This window comes from Anarrhichthys ocellatus, unplaced genomic scaffold, assembly GCF_004355925.1.
Source record: "Anarrhichthys ocellatus isolate YVR2014 unplaced genomic scaffold, GSC_Weel_1.0 scaffold29, whole genome shotgun sequence".
NCBI classification, from domain to species: domain Eukaryota; kingdom Metazoa; phylum Chordata; class Actinopteri; order Perciformes; family Anarhichadidae; genus Anarrhichthys; species Anarrhichthys ocellatus.
The window spans coordinates 4743658-4763485 of record NW_022280059.1 but is presented as its reverse complement, the minus strand read 5'-3'; the positions used below and the strand labels follow the sequence as shown (position 1 = coordinate 4763485).

The 19828-nt window shown below is 40.5% G+C and overlaps 1 protein-coding gene across 1 annotated transcript in view; it reads left to right on the top strand.

Annotated features, from left to right (window-relative positions):
* The window catches only part of b3glcta (beta 3-glucosyltransferase a), a 56321-nt gene extending 39459 nt beyond the window's left edge, over window positions 1-16862 (top strand). The window contains exons 7-15 of the mRNA XM_031863802.1: window positions 394-530; window positions 646-709; window positions 1694-1825; window positions 4027-4096; window positions 6229-6342; window positions 12344-12443; window positions 12916-13035; window positions 13921-14065; window positions 15731-16862. Of these exons, the coding sequence (XP_031719662.1) occupies window positions 394-530; window positions 646-709; window positions 1694-1825; window positions 4027-4096; window positions 6229-6342; window positions 12344-12443; window positions 12916-13035; window positions 13921-14065; window positions 15731-15898 (1050 nt within the window). The 3' untranslated portion in view covers window positions 15899-16862. The remainder of the gene's footprint in view (window positions 1-393; window positions 531-645; window positions 710-1693; window positions 1826-4026; window positions 4097-6228; window positions 6343-12343; window positions 12444-12915; window positions 13036-13920; window positions 14066-15730) is intronic.
* The last annotated feature ends 2966 nt before the right edge of the window (window positions 16863-19828 follow it).

The window sequence follows — 19828 nt, the reverse complement described above, 5'->3', positions numbered from 1 at the left end:
CCAAAGCTAACATAAATTTGCACACTGAGACTTTCCCAAAATGTTGAACTATTCCTTTAAAATGAATCTATTCATGTACGTATTTTCTTTAAATATATTTGTTTACTCGAGATATGTCATGTATTTTGATTAGAGCCTTTATGGCTACACTACCTGGTATTTCTTGATCTTTTTTCAATCACAAAATCTCGTTATTTTCACAGCCGGTGACAAATTTAGTCACAGGAAAGAATTTCAAAGATTTTCTGGCAAGTGCAGCGTGAAAACTCCCAAATTGGGCCAGAAGCTTGATATGTTAATGGTAAAAAAAAAAAAGGAAAGTAAACATCATAAAGTAAAGAGAAGTAACCTGCTCTCATGCTAACATCCTGTCACGTACTTGTCATTTCTCAGGAGTGGTTTCTTGGTAAGCCCCTCCATGACGAGGAGTCGACCATCATTCATCATTACGCGTTTGCAGAGAATCCCTCCATCTTTAAATATCCAGACTTTGCTGCTGCCTGGGCCATAAGCACCCCCCTTGTTGTGCGGTGAGTATGTGCAATAAACCTGTTTGTGTCTGTAAAATTGATTCATTCCGTTCTATCACAGCTGTAATATTTGAGAGGTATATGTGTATCCAAGTTCTGTGATTTGTCATTTTAGGCTTGCGAACAAAGTGAGAGATGAGCCGCTGAAATCTGACTTCACCATTGACCTGAAACATGAGGTGAGGTAACACACTTCACAAGTCGCACTGTTGCCTTCAGACCTGTTGTGTTTTGGAAAGCGACGATCAAGCGGCCTGTTTCTCACACTCAAGCCAGCGCCGACTGACTGTAATCTATTTGCACAAAAAAAGAGCGAGGCATGAAATCCATCTAGCCCTGAAGTGAAATCGTATTACTTCGGAGAATTGTCATGGTGCAGCATTGAGGTTCTTATTTTTATCACTGAATTGCAGTCAGGGAGGCATCTATGGGGATTTTGTTGGGTAAACACGGCATCAAACTTATCAGACTCAGTCTGGAAAAGGTGGTTTGGCTGGAGATGGCGTGAGTTCAGTCCTAGAGATTCAATTATATTATGGCACTGTATATTCTTTACATGTTAAAAAAACAAGATGCAATGGGATATTTTTTTGAATGGTAAATTGTTTTAGAACAACATTAAGTTATATTTTTGCAGATTGTTGGCCCTTCAAGCACCACAAAGCACATCAACAACACACACATGCAACCTCATGCAAGTAGAAATAAAGTACAGACAAATATTGCATGAATCCTCGATGTCAATCCAGTTCACTGTCAGTAGATTAGCTCCTGGCTGTAAGTCAGCAAAACATCATAGTTTCTGGTTTTTGTAGCTTATTCTTCCCGACAGTTGCCAATATTCAGACAGCACTGATTTTACTGTCCTCATTACGTATTCTCTTACTGTAATGTCTAGATCGTCCCCTGCAGAATAGTTTAAATCCGAGATCTTACTTTGCTCTACAGTAATACTCTCTAGCTCTCAAGTTCTACCTCTCCGTCATCCCCTTATGTCTTTTGTTAGGCATCTTAAATATTACATTTCCTGTGAGAGAAAATGTTGTTGTCTTTACTCGGAAATAAGACGGAAAACATAAAGCTTATAATGCTCATAATAACGCACTAATGCCTTGAAGATTGCATCTTGTCTTCAGATCAAATATCGATCTGTGTTGTTACAGGTTGCTTTGTATATCTGGGACAATGGGAACGGCCCTCCTCTCACTGCTGTCCCTGAGCTGTGCACTGAGCCGGAGGACTCCCCTCAGACCCGCCACTGTGCCACCGCTCTGAGCACCAAGCCTCCTCTGTGTGTGAGTACTGCATTTGCTCTGTGTGCAGATCAATTAGATTGTCCTCGATTCCCAGGAGATGGTCAGGGAACAGAATTAAGCAACATAAAACAGAGGGCGCTTCGCTTGAAGATGCTGGCAGTTCTTGCGTTGATGTACGATATTCGGGCATGCTCACGGCCGCATCGGAGCACCACCAATATTTCACCGTGCAGCACGGCCTTGGATATGATTGCCTTTATCCAACATTCAGCTGAACATTGTGCATTAACCCTAAAAAGACAGGAGTTTTTGCTCTGCTTGTATGCTAAATTTGATTTATTCATCTGCCAAGAAAGAAACGAAGCCACATCCTTCAACATCCTCCCATAATCTAGAGTTACATCGGACTTATTTTTGATATCAACATTAGACATAATGATCGGGTTACAAAGTAAGTACGGACAGTGCTCTCAGTGTCATGTGCAAAATAACTAATTTAGTCTACTTCAAATCAAAGTGTGCATTTGCATTTATTGTAAAAAGAAAGAAAATACTGCTACAGTATATTATTGTGGCATGCTTTGCCACATTACACCCGATATATATTGTCAGTATTATGTGTTCTCTAGCTGGGAGCCGATTAGAAGGGTCAGCCATCCGTTAGCCTGCAGTTGTTGACCCCTCATGCGCACTAAAACGATCAATAATGTTAAGAAGAACAGATGCGTGCAGGGATGCGTGCTTGACTGTAGCTTTCTCGGGAGTAGGTGAGGGGAGTGAAATTTGGGATGCTAGAACTACAGCAGAAATTATCCCAATTCTGAGTTCCCCTCCCTCAGAATTCTGCCCACTTAGATCTGCCAGAAAAGAAATCCAATCTGATCTTTTCATTTGTGATTCAAATCACATTCTGCATGTGCATATGCGGTTTAGATGTTGCAGTCTGAATTGTCAGATTTATATTAATGCATTTTTTATGTCCCGGTGGAATCACTATCCTCATAAAATGGCATTCATTTGCCACCAGCAATAGGAAGACTTATGCAGCCAGTGGAGAATCGTGAAGGTCACAGGTTTAATAAGTATGCAGGGAGAAGTTTCCATTCAGACCAAACAAGAGGGGACGTATCGTAATCGGCCAGTTTTTCGAAACACTTGCAAGACAAATTTGCCAAGAAGGGACCACAGCGGCACGCGGCTGCAGCGTCAACAAAGAGTCAAAAGCCTCAAGAGGCAGATTCAAGGAGGCAAAGGACAAAACATGTCCTTTTTATTTCAGTCAATAAACCTATAGTGGTATCGCTGCTCTCTGCATTTCAGCACAGAGGCACACATTTGTATCAGACATGAGTCTTTTTATAAAATGAGTAAAAACAGCCTTACAGTACACACTGTCCTGTAATACTTGGATGAGAGTGGGTCTGACGGTGCTGTCAGTGTAGCTGGATGTTCTGTATGATCAACATTTGTAGATTCTCAAAATATGTTGCTCTATAACTTCTGCACATGTAAGTAAACAACTGTTTCCTAACAGGAAATGAATACGACAAATAATGACTAGTTGCTGCCCTAATTTGTACTTTGTTCTTTTATATTCCAACTTTTGTTTTTTACGATGCTCAGGCGTCATCAGGGCACAAGCGTTACTTTACATCACATCCTTGAAAAAGTGATGGTTTGTGCAGCAGCCGATGGCATTTTTAATGTAGCGTACGCTCTTAATGCATTCTGTCTGTTGTTGATTTAGTGAATCTCTCTGTGTGACTGTTTGAGTTTTTGAAACAGTCCAGCCTCTTTCGCTTTGCACTGCATGTGGTAACAAAGGGCTCAGAGATGCGCACAGATCATCATCTTTCCCAGTCTCACTTGTTGCTCGTCTTTTTACTCCCAAGGCTTTTACATTTTGCAAACGTACCCCTAATTCAGCATAAAGTCCTTCATTTCTTTTTAAACATGCTGCAGTGTTATCAGCTGCTCTTTCTGTAGTTTCAGAGGGAGAACAAAGACAGATGACCTCAGACAATTTACAGAAATATCCAATTCTAATTTCACTTTGAAGATAACAACTCCCACAGATCACTTAGACACTGAATATTGCCTGAAAAACTCAATCTCAACCATTTGGCTAAGCTGCATGCACAGTTGCACAGTTGCACAGTAAAATAGATTCTGTTTTAATCATAAATGATTTATATTCATGTGAGCATTTCTCTGATTCATGTCTCCTGTTTTCATCAAAGGGGGAGCCTGTAAATAAAGAAGATATATTTGTTGCTGTGAAAACGTGTAGGAAGTTTCACAGTGAAAGAGGTAAGTCACACTCCCACTCTTACAGAATCCGCCAAAGATGCACAATTTCCTTTTAAAATGGCACATGCTTCTGTCTCGTTGTTTACTCGTAATGGATCGGTTTTACTTTTGACACATGTGACTATAAAAGAGCTTTAGCTTATCGTCATAGTAAAGTATTTTGTTTAATCTTTCCACCGTTATGTCTGAATGGATTTGATAATATTACGGCATAAAAAGAATGCTAATTGCATCCTGCAGACATTAAGAAATTACTTACTGATTTGAATCGGCTTATTTGCAAGCCTTGCTTGAAATGACTCTATCTGTGAATCTGCTTCTCTTTGAACCCGATAAAAATGTAGCCGGTTGAGTCAATAGATTAAATTGCAGATTAATTTCAGAGGGATCAGATAAATTGTACACTTCATTCAAAGAGTGTCACTCAAAAGTAATTGCACGAATTACCTTAATTACCATTTCCTCTGGCAAGCTGCCATCATCTGTTTCAAGATGAAATGAATATCAGATTTATGTATCAACGGTTAGCTTGGATCAAGAAGCAAAAGGCATGAAAGCGCCTCGTATTTCATTTACAATGTCACTAAGTGTTGCTTCTTCTTTATCTGGAGTGATTATACACAGCAGTACAAAAACAATAAAAAGGACATGAAAAGGCGCAGTCATCTATTTAGAAATTAGAGTTGGAAAAAGAAAGGTCTAAACAATCTGATGTGGTTGCAGTTTTTCTTTTCTTTTTCTCTTTATGGTGGCTCAGAGGTTTGTTGGGTTTTATTGTATCAAAAACAATCCGCACACAACACACTTTTTCAAATATTCTCCCGAACACCAAAACAAAAGACAGAAATGTAATTCCTACTTGGGACAAAACATACTAAATTAAATAAAAGAAACTATAAAAAGCATATAACACAAATGTCTTGTGTATAAAAATGAAGAGTGCTGTGCCTCTGCTTCATTACACTCTTAATTTCCAAGTTGTGACATGCATGTTGAATAGTATAGTTTAGTGTAGTAATATAGTACATTCACATGGTACATTTGTACTGAAATACTAATTGCTTTAAAGGAATTTAAAAATATCTTGTGTCTTACTGTGACTCAGTACCTGTAGTCTGGAATATAGTTTCACTTTCCACGTTCAGGTTGTTTAGTTGGAAGATGTGTGGGTTGGCAGCGTGTTTCAATGTGTTTTCAAACTGATCCTTAACATCTATTGATTGTCTGCTACAGTACAGCAGGCAGGAAACGTCTGACCTGCATGATGCACTTTAGTATATATACCTATGTGGCGATATAAAAAAGCACTGTGATATTTAGAGCCTAATTGTCCTTACTTTTCTTCACGAGTTCAGTTCAGAGCCATAAGAGGAAGCGAAGGCCAGCCAACCCAACTTTTGTTCTCCTTTGGTTCGTTCTTTCGGTGTTCGATATGCCACTCGGATTCACTTTTGTTGATTTATGAGAGTTGAACACAGCCTCAAGCTGCTGCTGCGAATCTCTGGGTATTCTGTGTTTCTCAGCGCCGCGTACACTCTCGCCTCAACAACCCAGAAACTCATCACAAAACCTCCAGATCTCATCAGTCAGGCCCCAATCAAATCTACTGGAAAACTGTCGGGGGGGGGAGAAAAAAAACTGCTGCAACTGCAGAGAGTACCTTTTTTTTTTCTTTTTCTTTTTTTTTACAGGATGTAAAGGTTTATTGATTTTAACCATTAATAACACGAATGGAACATTAAGTGGCAATGATTTAAAGGTATTTAAATTTGAATTCCTCAAATGACAAAAGGTTTCGTACACTCCACGCTGTATCTGTGTCATACACATAATACCTAGGTCTGTTATCGTATCTTAGGTATCTGGAACTTTTAACAAGGTGGGTTGGTTAAAGACGCACAATAGTTTTTTCATATTTTCCTCTCTTATTTTCTATTAAAGGGAATAAATCAACCTCTCTGTTGATTCATTCCTTCAGTCGTCTTTAATAGAACATTTTATCAAAAACAGGACGGAAGCATCAGAGAAGCAACGTATAGCCATAAATATGAAATAACCATTTGCACAGAACCAGAGGTCTGCTTGTTGTGAAACTTGGTGAACACTATTCATTTTTCTCCCCTTTGCTTTAGTTCCGGTGATAAAGAAGACTTGGGAACAGGATGCCTTCTTTTTAGAGTACTACAGTGACCACGCTGATCCTTCAATACCAACCATTGATTTGGGAGTCCCAAATACTGAAAGAGGTAAGTGCTCCTTTTGCAGGCTTCTGATGACACAGCTTTGATGAATACTCGATTCTGATTGGTCAATAACGGCACGCTGAGGTCTGTTATTTCTTCATAGCTTTTTTGCTATCAGACCATTGCGATGTACGATTTTTTGATCTCCGTACTCAGCGAGCGGACTACTTTTTCAAAGGGGATGCCAATAAAATCTTCTTTCAATCAAAAGCTTCACGAAATGTCAAACCAAGGTTGAACTTTTATTTGACATTTTTGTCAATTGTGACGGTATTTTTTAGTGTTTGGTGCTAAGATCTTTTCAAACTATTGCACGCCTTCTTTTATGTTTCTCAGAATAATTCTGAGTTGATAAATGGGTCTGTGCCTTCAGAGCTTCTCTCTGACTGAGAGCTATAAACTGCACATTAACTCAGCAGAAGCTTGGCCAACATCCACTGCTGAATTGCAGCACTGTCAGTATTTAATGAAATGTTTGCTCCAGATATTTGTTTGGTTAAGAGCTGGTGATAATATGTTTTTGTGGGGCGTTTGGGGCTCAGGAGGGAGAGCGGGTCGTCCACCAATCGGAAGACCGACGGGTCGATCCGCGGCTCCTCCAGCCCGCATGTCAAAGTGTCCTCGGGCAGGATACTGAACCTCAAATTGCACCCGAAGGCTGTGCCATCAGCGTGTGAGTGAGGGTGAATGGCAGCCTCTGTTATCGGTGTATCGATGTGTGTGTGAATGTTGGCATGTAGTGTAAAGCGCTTTGGGGTCTTCATGTTCAGAAGAACAGAAAGTCACTCGATAAATGCTCATCGATTTAATTCTCAATTCATTTTTTAAACACAACTTTTAAAGTGTTGTTTTAAAGGAATAGCTTGTCAATTTTGAAACTCGTTTCTCGAGGGTTGGATGGGCTAGCTGGTTCCCCCTGTTTCCAGACTCTATGCTTAGTTTGATTAGTTTCTACACATATCACAGTGGTGCACATATTCTCATTGAACTTTCTTTTATTAAGCCAATGAGAGCATTTCCCATATTGTCAAACTATTCCTTCAAATCCCCCATCCATCATTATTAATTAAGTGTTAATATCATATAACAGAATAGAAGTTTGAGGAAACATTTTTTTAAACGATGCAAAAGACATCTTCAATGTTTCATGTAATGGCGCAGACACAAAAAACATGTTGTCATATGTACAGGAACAAGCAAGTACAGAACATGTATCATATAGTATTCATTTTACTTTCACTCAAAAGTAATCAAGAAGCAAAGAAAACAAAGCCCACAGTGGATCTTGATATATGAGCACGAGGTCTGGCTGAATGGGAAAACCTGGAACAGAGAAGGAAAACGCAATCGGCAGCTCGGAGAGCCTTGTGAATCCTTCAGCTTCTCCTGAGGGAAATGCTGGACACGAGAAATCCATAATGAATAATAAACAGAAACAAGTATGAGAACATCAACCGCTCAAAGCAATCCAGGGTAGCTTGCAAAGACGGCGGTAGATCTCTTCTCTTCTGGCTGCCTGTGCCAGAGGCCACTTCGGCCATTTTACAGGACCTTTAGACCTCTTATGTTGCAACTTAATGAGATGATGCATAGGCTGTAGCCGCTTTCAGCCAGCTGGTGGGGGGTTGTTGTTCCAAAGACTCTTGTTTAGTCTCTTCAGGTTCTGTCTGCAGGCAGCTCAGATATTTAACAAGGGCCTCTTTGCATTGAGGCAGCGACTGATGCAAACTACTCGCAGGAACATGCGGACTAGTCTCTTGCAGAGCCGAGCCTCGTCGAGAATAAAAGTCAACCCTTTCTTGTAAAGCTACTCCGTTATCTGTCCACTTTGTTGTTGATATGCAACCTCCATGCTCGAGGGCCGCCTCATCTCCAACTCCTCGTTGTGGATAGTGACAGCCAGGTCTCAGCTGCTTCTTGCTCTGTAACAAATCCACCACCAGGTCCTTTGCCTTCCCGACTCTGAACTACAGGTAGTTTGTGCACCAATTGTCAATGCTCTTAGATTTCAGGCATGCTACTGGATCATCACTGAAGTAATCACATTGGATGTTTTTAAATCAAATGTTCATGGGAAATATCCACATGGACAATCTGATTTGAGAAAGTTTGATCAGATTTCTGAAGATGTGTCTCGGCCCCAGCTGCTCAAATCCGATTTCAAACCTTTACGTCGCACCTTAATGTCACATTCAGAACGATGTTACCCCTGTCAGCTAACCGCAAGACAGCAGCGGGGATCAGCAGGGATGGAGGAGTTTCGCTCTGCGACTAGATATTGTTGTTCTGTGAAGAGCAAGACAATCTGTCTTTGGTCCAGCCTGCTGCTTGTTATGTCCCCTCCGGGCCTCCGTATCTGGTGGTAAAACGCCACCAGTAAATGCAAATGTGTGAGTTGTTTACAGCATCGCTGCAACCACTGACCTTACGGACGCATCTCATAAAAGTAGAATCGTGACTGCAGAGCCTCTCGAGATGGCAGACCTATAGTGTAAAGTTGGAGGTGACTGTAAAATCCCAGAGGCCAGCACAGCGCCTCTCTTCATTATTTTCATTATTGATACTGTAAATCTGCTGATTATTTGCTCAATCTAATCAATTAATCATTTGGTCAATGAGATGTAAGAAAATGAACATGTTTACAGGCTTTAATGTTCAAAAACATTCTGTCTGTCTTTCCTGAAACACTCCGTTTTAACGCCTGTCTAGTTAAGCCTCCCGTAATTAACTTTGTGCAAGGTGCACCTTTACAAAGGTAGTTCTCAAGCCGTGGGGGGGTGGTACATTCTAATGAGCCTGCGTGTGACATAGGAAGTGGATCCACATCTGATTGGCTTGTTGAATCACATGTTTTCTGATCCATTGCAGTCCACAAAGAAGCTGACTGGCTTGTCTTATTTCACAGTTTGTGGGGATGATAGGCACTCCAGCTACCCATATGTATGTGCACAAGCACTGAAAAAGGTATTTTTCATGATATGTCCCCTTTAAGTTGACTCTGATTTAATATACAGATAGAAAAAGAATCAAATCCTCATATTTGACAATGTGGAACTAGCGAATGAATCGATTAACTGACTCATAGTTGCAGCTCTAGTGCGTAGATAAACTGGGAACCTATTCTGACCAAAATATATGTTCAATGGTCTTCTATTCTTTCCCATTAAGCAGAGCAACATTAATAATCCAGATGTTCAGTTGATGTTGGTCATGATATTGTGCCCCATGCTACAGATACAGGTGATGGGTGCTGCCGTTCACGGTTTGCTTACTCCCAAGCTGGCAGGCTGACAGCTGGTTATGCCATGACAGATAAAAAAAAAAAATCAAGTGCAAGTTGTCTGGCTTCTCAAACCTGCTCATTTGCATAACTCCACACGTTACCTAGCCCAGAGCGCTGAGAGTTGCTTGCGAGTCTTACACCAGAGAAAGCCACGGCTCTGCTCTTTTCAACCAATAAATGGTGTTGTTACTGAAGTCTTTTCCTCTAATTTTGCCTTCCACTGCATGCTAGGAGTTTTACTTTTTCGGGAGGCAACAATTGATTGTTGGAAGTTTGGCAGCAATCCACAATGCCATCATCAAGGCAGAGGGGTTTTCTCTTAGTTTGGTAAGCAGCCAGATACTGAAGCTACTTTCAGTTTAGTAACTATGCGTACTGTCAATCAAACAAAGTACTCTTGATGCCATCTCCATCCAGGAATACGGACAGACAGGGGTTTGACTCAGGTTTTAAAGATGAATGACCTTTGATTAAACAACACCATGTCAACAGAAAATCTAATTTGTACTATACTGTATATTTGAAAACATATATGCAATGGAGTCAGTCACGTAGGGGTGAGGTAAAGCCACTAGCCACTCTGGTGATCAGATAAGCATGCACTAAAATGATACATGGCCAAGGTCAAATGAAAAAGGAGCAGTTTATCTATCCCTCAGTGCCGAATACCCGCATGATACCAATCAGTTATCAGACTAGAGTTGAGGTGAAGTTGGGACGTACATATTTACTTCCTTTTTTTGACCCCTTTCTGTTCCTCCGTGACCTCAGGATTTTTGGTAATGGTTGCTGCTTGACTCAACAGTCAACAGGCATCAATATGTCAGGAATCACCCGCATTATCCTATATTTTTTCACCTTCCACTGACTTCATTGATTCCACTGACTTGCCAGCGCTTTGACTGTAGCACTAATGTAGGCTTGTAAAATACAATATTTCTGTATATTTTGAAGAGAATGGTCAGACCTTAGCTAATAGCTATTATTTAGCTAATACATTTAAATGGATCGATACATACTATGCATGAAACATAAAGAAAACTGACCTACAGTCTAGTTTAACCAAAAAATACATTCAATTGGACCCCATTTAAAAAGTGTCTGGGTAATGGCGCCGCCATCTGTAGTCACAAAGAAATATGAAGTCTGGTAAAAACACAAAAGCCTGACAGTATATATATATATATATATATATTTATTTTTTTTTGACAGTGGAAAAATAAACTCAACACTCTGAGGTTGCAAGTTGTTTGATATAGTCAAGACAGAGCAAGTGAGGGTGATGCAAGACCTTGAAATGGGAAAATGGCCTAGGAATTTAATCAAGTAAATACTCAGCTATTCATGGTCAAGTGTCTGATTCCGGGAGAAGACCCAGTGATGGAAGACTCTTCTGAGGAGCTTTATGCTCAGGTAAATGTAGCAGTGGTAGGTCTCTTTGTAATGATAGATACTGCATCTCTCCATGCCCCTGAACACCGCTCACTAACCTCCTCCAACTAGAAACACGATTACCAGGCTTGTATGGAAATCTGCCTCTAAAAGTGAATTTTTGGATTTTATTCCTGTCAGCGGTTCAAGGTGTCCTTACTTATTCTATATTCAGATACTCGGTAAAAAAAACACCGTGAGTGCCTTATAAATAAAACAGTACGGTCTCAGTATTCTTTGTGATGCTTGCCACCAGGGATTTCCATGTCTTAGCCCTGATGGTGCGCAGATATTGGGATTCTGATGAGAATATATTTCTTATGGTATGTGTTGTGTACTACCACATCACTGTTTTTGTTTTTGGGAGTTGGCAGAACATTTTGTTCCATCTGGCAGTCATGTCAAACATGCCTGAGTAAAAGTTTGATCTGCCTGGCCCATCATGCGAAACATACCTTATTATGTCTTTGAGATGCCAGAATGTAGACAACAGCTTTCTCTCTGCTCACAAAGCTCTAGAGGACACATCCTTGCATTGGAGAGATTTTCTTTAATGCTGTACAATACGAATCTTAACAAGGTGGCAAAGTCATTTTTTCCCCTTTTTAATGTTTTATCACTGCAGTATGGCTGAGGTGTCCGCCTACAGCCCCGAATGCTTTTGAGGTGTCCGCCTACAGCCCCGAATGCTTTTGAGGTGTCCTTGAGCAGAATGCAGAACCGGTACTTGTTCACACGTTGTAGCTTGTAAAACATGCAACTGTCAAGTTCATGCTAAAATAGAAGCGAAAGTTGCAAATGTACTGCATCCTTATTAGGTTTGGGCTCCGTAGTCGCTCGCGCTCATTTGTATCGCCTCCTCAAAGGCTCCTTTCAAGAGGATGAAAGTCTAATTAACACATTGTTGCAATGGTTTTCATATTGTTTGAAACCCTAACAGCCACATCTAATGGGTTTTTATTCTCATCAGGCATCAAAGCTGTTGTCTTATGTAATGTCTTCTCAGTATAATGTTGCTGTTTTCTTAGTTAGTAATTGTGACAGTTGGTTAGCTTTCAAATCCTTTAGCATTAGCGTAATTTACGACTACCGGTTTCTTTTTGTGGTAGAGCTGTTGTCCTCCGTATGTATTTGTGCGTGTGTGTGCGCATGTAAATACCTGCTTATGCCAAGTGTGTTTTTTCTTACCATGACAGGGTGATTTATCTTTGTAAACCAGATTACAGCACCTGGTCAATATGTGATTAAGTCGTACAGGCCAGTGTATTGATAGCATGTCTCTTTTTGCAGGCCACTGCGGGAAAACTTTTGCCATCCTTCAAAGATTTCTAAGCGGCGCTGTCCCGGACACCAAGTGGCTCCTTGTCGTGGATGATGACACACTTATCAGGTATATTTTCATCATCTGGAAATGAGTTTTCAACCTGGTGTTTCTTCACCTTTTCTTTTTTTTTTCAACTGGGACACACAGCGTCTCATTCTTTAAATGCCATGCTTTCATTTTTCTCTGAGTTTGAGTGACATTTACTCATACATTTTGTAACAGATTCTGTCTCACAGCCATGAAAAGGTTTGCACAGTGAACGAGAGAAACGCCCCGAATGAAGTCATTTTGGGAAAATGAGTTCCAGAGATATTACCATCTTGTTGAACATCTAAAAAGCTCAGTGCATAAATTGAAGTCCGGCTATATATCTGTCAGGTTGCCTCCTCATGTGGAAGCCCCTGGATGTGTAATGGTGCATGAGGGACAGCAGTTCTTTCACCTTCTAAATGGACGGTTTCATATGTGTGTGTACGGCGCGGGCATTTGTGTATAATGAATATGAGCGGGGGATGAGTTTGATCTGTGCTTCCTTTAGCCTCTCCCGACTACACGTCTTGCTGAGCTGTTACAACCCCTCTGAACCAGTGTGTCTAGGGGAGAGGTACGGCTACGGCCTGAGCCAAGGCGGCTACAGCTACATCACGGGAGGTGGAGGGTGAGTATCTCCGCTCAGGTGCTCGGGGGAATAATGATGAAAGATACAGAGGCAGCGGAGGCACTGTAAAATATGTAATGGAAAACCCGTAATCTGTAATTTACTGATAAACCGTTTCAGTTCAGTTTAAAAGTGTGTTGCTCCCTTAAGGGACATCGTGGTTTGCAGGCTGCATAAAAGATGCTCAATAACAATATGGAATGAATCACCGCAAAATAAAGCAAACGGTTGATAAGACAAGACAGGGAGCCGATGCTTAATATTCACACTACACTATACAAACGGTTGGTTACTGCAAGACAACATATAGGACTAAAATAATAATTCCAAAGGGCCGATATTTTGTTATTGCCTGTAAGAAGAAGTGGGCAATAAGCACAGGTTACATGTCAGCTGTCAGTGCTGGAGGGAAGCTGTGCAACCGACACATCTTGGGCCGTGAGTGAGAAACTATTTACGGACACTTCAGTCTCTGTGACAATTTACAGCACTGCAACTGCCAGTTTTCTCAAAAGTGATATCTTCTAATAACTGTTATGAGTGGAGAGATGAGTGATATTTTTTTGGCAGCCCAAGATTTGTTTTTCAAGTGTAATTGCCTTTCTTTCCAAAGAGATGTCACATCATTGTTGTGCAGAGCCGATTCACAGAAAAACCATCTCTCCCTCTCGGCTTGATTTTCAGTTTCACTCACTTACACTGTCGTCCTCTGTGACTGGATGAAATAAACATGCTGAACACGATGACAGCTGAAAGATATACTTTGTTATTTTCTGGTCATTTCCAACATTTGCTGCCAAAGTGATCATTTACAGTGCAGCTAATAATCATCAGTCCCATGTATCTAGTTTAACATTGGTGATGTCCGTCTCTGTGCTGCTGCAGTATGGTGTTCAGCAGGGAGGCTGTGGTCCGACTTCTTGACAGCGGCTGCAAGTGCTACAGCAATGACGCGCCGGATGACATGGTGCTGGGAATGTGCCTCAATGCCGTCGGACTTCCCGTCACACACAGTCCACTCTTCCACCAGGTTGTCGTCACACTCTTACAATATATTCATTCGTGTCTCCGTCTGTGTGTATTTGTACCACTGTTGGTGGGATTGATATGGCTTATTTTTTTTTTTTATGAAATACAATCCAAATATTTACTGGAAATAATTTTCTTTAGCTCGGTGACAAATCATCTTCCCTTCAGTGCCTGTTCAGTTCAAGGGGACATTTTGCAGTGAGATTCGTGCTGCCTTTAAACGAATGTTCTGCAGAGAAAGTCAGATTTCATCACAGCTTTTACGGACTCATCATCCTGAGACAGACAGACACCTCTATCTTACTGGTAGTCGACAACAAAACTGGCTGGTATCTGATATTCAGGAGCCCTCACAGGTGTTTTCAGTTCTTCCAGCTGATTCGACCCCTGCTTATGCAGCGTTTAAGTCGTATCTTAGACCGCTTTGCGGTACTTGTAATTTTACCTTGGAGATATCGTGAATTCCTGACAGTCACCGTATCTCCCATCTGGCAAACAAAATGAAAAATGACTGCAAAGCTTACAGGTACGTGAGGATTTTCCAGCTCTAACCCTTCTGCTGACACAATGTAATTGCAGCATCATGTCACATTCACGTCACACGGGATGGATGGTAAAGATGGGAAAGATTCCCGAGGGTATAACTTGCTACTATGCACATCATTGGACGACTCAAGATGGTTGCAGGATTGGTTTTGTGAAGGTTAAAAACGCTGTGTGATGATATCATAGCACTATATCAATTAATATGGTTGTAATTACTTTGAATGATGGATCTGAATGGGCATCCATATGGTAACCCTTTCAGCACATGTTCTTAAGTCGGATGTATCTGAGCTTTTTAGAAAAATAAAAGCAGACATTTTTACTTCATCACAGCAGGAAAAGCACACATGTTACTCACAACATCAACAACGGCTCTGCTCTATTCAAGTGTCCCAGTTTGCCATGGCAGTGTCACAATGAACCAGCATGCACAAAACCAAGACCCTGAAACTGAAGCAGCTCAAAGGAAATCATCCATCATTAATTTTATTATTAACCACACTTGAGCTTTTCCTTCTATGACGAGTCAGCATGAGTTCTGTAAGAAAATTGATTGAAATACACACTCACACGGTCTGGCTTGGAGTGCTAATAAGCAGAGATGAGAGAAATCACCTGTGTGAGTGCACTGTGAGTGTGAAGGGCTTCTATTAAGATACCAGATTTCTAATATGTTGACAAATCAATACATTGAATTTTAGGCCCCTTTCACAGCAGCCATTTTAACATGTCATAGCAGGGTAAACTCAGGTGTGACTGATCAAATTAATTATGGTCCCCTTCTAATTTGTGTGTCACAGCCATTGCAGTGAGCCAACGTGGATAAAAACCAGAGCCTAAATGGAAGACGGCCGTAATTAATGTTATTGATTACACCCGTGTTTACCCTGCAGTGACCTGTCAAACTGGCTGCCGTGAAAAGGGGCCTATTGTTACAACTTATTAATAGGGTTACTCGTGTATGGTTGAATTTCATCTCTAAACACACGATAGTTTCAGTTGCTCAGTTTTCAACATAAACGTATACCTTCACGCCTTCACTGTTGCTCTCTGCAGCACTTGCGCGCAGTCTCTTGTGGCTGCTTCCAAATAAATGACTGTACTTAATCTTACCTTTCAGGCACGCCCAGAGGACTATGCCAGAGACTTCTTGGCACACCAGGTGCCCATCTCTTTCCATAAACACTGGAACATCGACCCCATTGCTGTTTACAACAAATGGCTTAAGGATGACTTGAGGGCAAAAGCCTCGGATGGACTTAATGACAACGCTAAGACGGAGTTATAATCATTTTAAGCACACAACTTGCCTGTATGTGTGTGTGTGTGTGTGTGTGTGTGTGTGTGTGTGTGTGTGTATTATGGAGTCATGGAACTGAAACATTGTCCTTCACAGATATAATTGTTTTTGTATTGTTGATGTGGAACTGTTAAGAGGGACCGTGCGAGCGTGTGCCTACGAGTGTCTTCATGGCTGAGATTCACGTTGAGGTTAATGTTATTTTGGAAACATGGATATAATATGTGGATATTTATATCATATGAATAATCTGAACCTTACAAAGGAGAAGCTGCTTCTCTGGGAGATACTGTATCTTTAAAAGAAAGGGTCACTAATGCTGTACAATGTGCTCTATTTTAGCATAAAAGTATAGAATTGAGATTGAATTGTTTTTTGCTTTTCTATTTCATTGGAGGCTTATTATAGGATTTGGTTTAAACCAGTAATGTATAAATATAAAGGTTCATTGAGGCTACGACTAAGATGGTGAAACACAGACTGTTTAGTGCAGCTAAAAGGCATTAAAGCGCTCTAAAGTATGCTGAAGGTTTGTAATTACTCCCAACATGTAGCCTTTAAATGGGTCCAACTGCTGCTCGGGCAGATAAACGTCTTACCTTCACTTTAGACTCACCCTAACCCTCATTACATTTCTTTGGCCTTAGACCATCTGTTTCTTTAGGCTCTCTTTGAGAGTTGCAGGAACTAAAAAGGAGCAACATTTCAAAGACATAATTGCTCGTAAAACATTAGCTGATATCCTGAGGTATGAGGTTGAAATTAGTTTTATCAACATCACAATTTCACAATTTATTTTTCACAAAACTAAGAATTGTCTTAGATAATTATTTGGCAGACCCAATGAGTTGCTAAACATTATGAAAGGTCTTTCAGAGACCTTGAGCTTGGGTTGAAGAATTGAACCTGTCTCCTGGCTGTTTGTCATCTCAATAAAAGGAATTTGCAGCTATGATGCTTCATTCTCACTAAAATAAAAGGAGGTGGCTGCTTTCTCACTGTGCTTCAGAAAACCTGAGGATCAGAATCACAAATACTACATTGATCCCCGGGGCGTTACAGTTGGTCCTTGTTCCCTGGATTATGAAAGCCTTGATATTAATTACACTGAACTAATGAAAATTTGAAATGTTAATGTGGAAAAAAACGCATTACTGTCAGTTTGTGAAAGACACACTGTGATTCAGAAGATGTTTCTCTCGTACTCCTAGACAGTGAGAACTGTGATGCTAAATTTACACTGTCCTAATAGCACAGTGGGCCGGCTCCAGTTCATGAAAAGTCTATTAGCCTCGGGCATTTGAAGCTGTGTAATAAGTCAAGCAGACATCTCCTCACACACCTATGAATTGTAACCTATTTGCTGGAAACCAGTTAAAGTCCTAGTGGGACTCACCCACACATGGAGTGATGAGTGGTGGTAAGACAGTACTCTGCACTGAGGGAAATCCTCTGTGTAATTCTAAGTAGGTCCACACAACATGCTTGCTCTGCCGATATTTCTAGCGTGTCAGCAACAACATCCCAGTCGGGTTAGACTTTGTCTGGTGTTGAATCTTATGCTTTAATCCTTGTCCAAAACAGTGAAACAGTAAGATGAGTGTAGCACTGTATTCCCTCCAAAAAACATTTTTATTTCCTTTTCAGCTAAGAGTTTTTTTTTAAGAAATGCTGAGGTTATGCACTCCACCCCCTCAGAAGAAAAATGAAAAGTGATTAAAAGAAACAAATGTATTTATTATTTTAACCTGCTTGATTGTATTTCTATAGATTTTATTTCCCTACTTAAAGGTCTAATTGCTATTGCAAGGCCTCTCCACACTGCCAGTTATACTACTCTGAAGGGGAAATAGTATATATATATATATATATATATATATATATTTCTTTTGTTGGCCTAAAGAAATAGAAATGCTTAAAAAAAACACTGTGTGTAACTTTCAACTATAAACTCTCCTGCAGAGAAAATTAAATTATTCACAGAAAGAAAGACATGACTTGGGCGTCCTCAGTAGTGAAGAGCACTACAGTCTGCAGAGCGACGTCCTGACCTTGCATAAAAACATCAGCTATGCGGCTGTGAATATGGCTTTGATGATGGTTTTAGTTACTGCAGGGATTTTGCATCATATGCTTAAAGAAACACCAGGCTTGCATTACCTAATTCATTTGTGCCACAGTATTGCTCTGCGAGCTGTTTTTTGTAAATATGTTTTTTGCCTTTTGTCCTCTTTGGTATCATCATACTTCGCACATTTCATCCAGTTGGGGTTGTGTGATTTATGTATCATTTACTCATGATAATAGATGTACGAAAATCTGTCCAATTGTGTGAAAGAGGGAACATCTGGGATGGGTCTGTAGGGCTTAATTTAACAATATTTGTCCTCAGTTTTACAGTGTTGATTCACTTAAAGCATCCTCACTTACTTCTAGGTGTCATGCACACAGTTCTGTTGTCTAGGTGTTAAGATTCTGCATCTGAGATTATTTCCACCAAAGCAAAAGTGCTTATTAAAACTGGAATGCGTGTTTCGTAATTTTTTCGAACTAGCCTTTTATCATTTCTGTGGATTAAGTTGGGAACAGCAGCACGGAGGTGGCACTCTGCAGACACTCACCTTTATTCCTCCCTTTGAAGCAGTTAACTAGATTGGAAATTAACCGTACGGAAAGTTCAGGTTCTCATCAGTTTTCAACATATGCCTTCGTAACTATAGATTTGTGGCTCACATGGGCGGATTAATATTCATTAAGCTTTATTTGAATAAAAGCATGTGTGAGCTGTGGAGAGACCCGGCTTGGAAAGCAGTTGGGAGATATAGAATTTCCAGTTTGAACATAAGTGCTTTTTCCTCAGAGGGTTCACTGTGACCAGCGGGGCCCTCCAAAATGGAGCAGATGAGAAGAGCTGCCGCAGTCAGTGCCATCTCCACTCTCTGTTACAGCCGGCTCAGCTGGGGCTTTTATCATCACTCAGTGATCTCACTTGTTGCCAATCTGTTTTCCCATCCCTCCAGGGGAACAACAGTGACTGCAAAGATCTCTTTAACAAAACAATTATGAGACACGAGCGAAGAAACTTAATTCTCCCCAGTTTACCGTAAGTGATGTCATTTGGTAAAAGTGAAGCCTGGTGAACTATACACTATGCAATATCACTTCTGTTGTAGCATTCTAGTGTCACTTGGCTCGAGGGATGTAAAATGATCCCACAACAACTCATGTTATTGGATGAATATGAAATTTTGGATAAACGACTTTGACAATGACCTGATATTGATCAATACCTGCAAAAAATGACATTCCACACCAAACTAAGACAAACTCACGATAAACACATCTGCTAAATCAACAGTTAGCATGCTGAAGTTAGCATTTAGCTCAAAGCACTGAAGCCTTGTAATTGGTAGAATCCGAGAGATGGATTGTTTTTGTATGAGTCTATACATTGTTTGTTTTTATGTCAGTTTGATATTGATGGCCAATTTCACTGATACTATCCAATCAAATTAAGCACTCATTTTGAAATATTCATTCAAAAGGTGTTCCTCAACAGGAGTCATCACTTTGCTTGTCTATTTGGAATAAGAAAATCATGATAATGAATGTTGGCAGGGCTGTTGAATTCATTATTTTCATGTATATGTATAATTCAGTGGTGTCCTGTAAGGGTAATATGATTGCCGGCACAATTTAGCCTCACAGAATAAACCCGGTGTCAGATTATAATACTGATCTCCAGAGGGGTGAGTGGATAAAACACAGGGTGTTAAAATTGTGCAGATGTGCCGGTAAATGGGCGGTTGCAGTTAAAGCCATGCAGCCAAGGACAAGTGTTGAAAGTCAAAACGCCATCAGCTCTTAACCACCGGTTACACAAGATTGGTTTTATAGCGAGTTCATAGTAAAATAAAT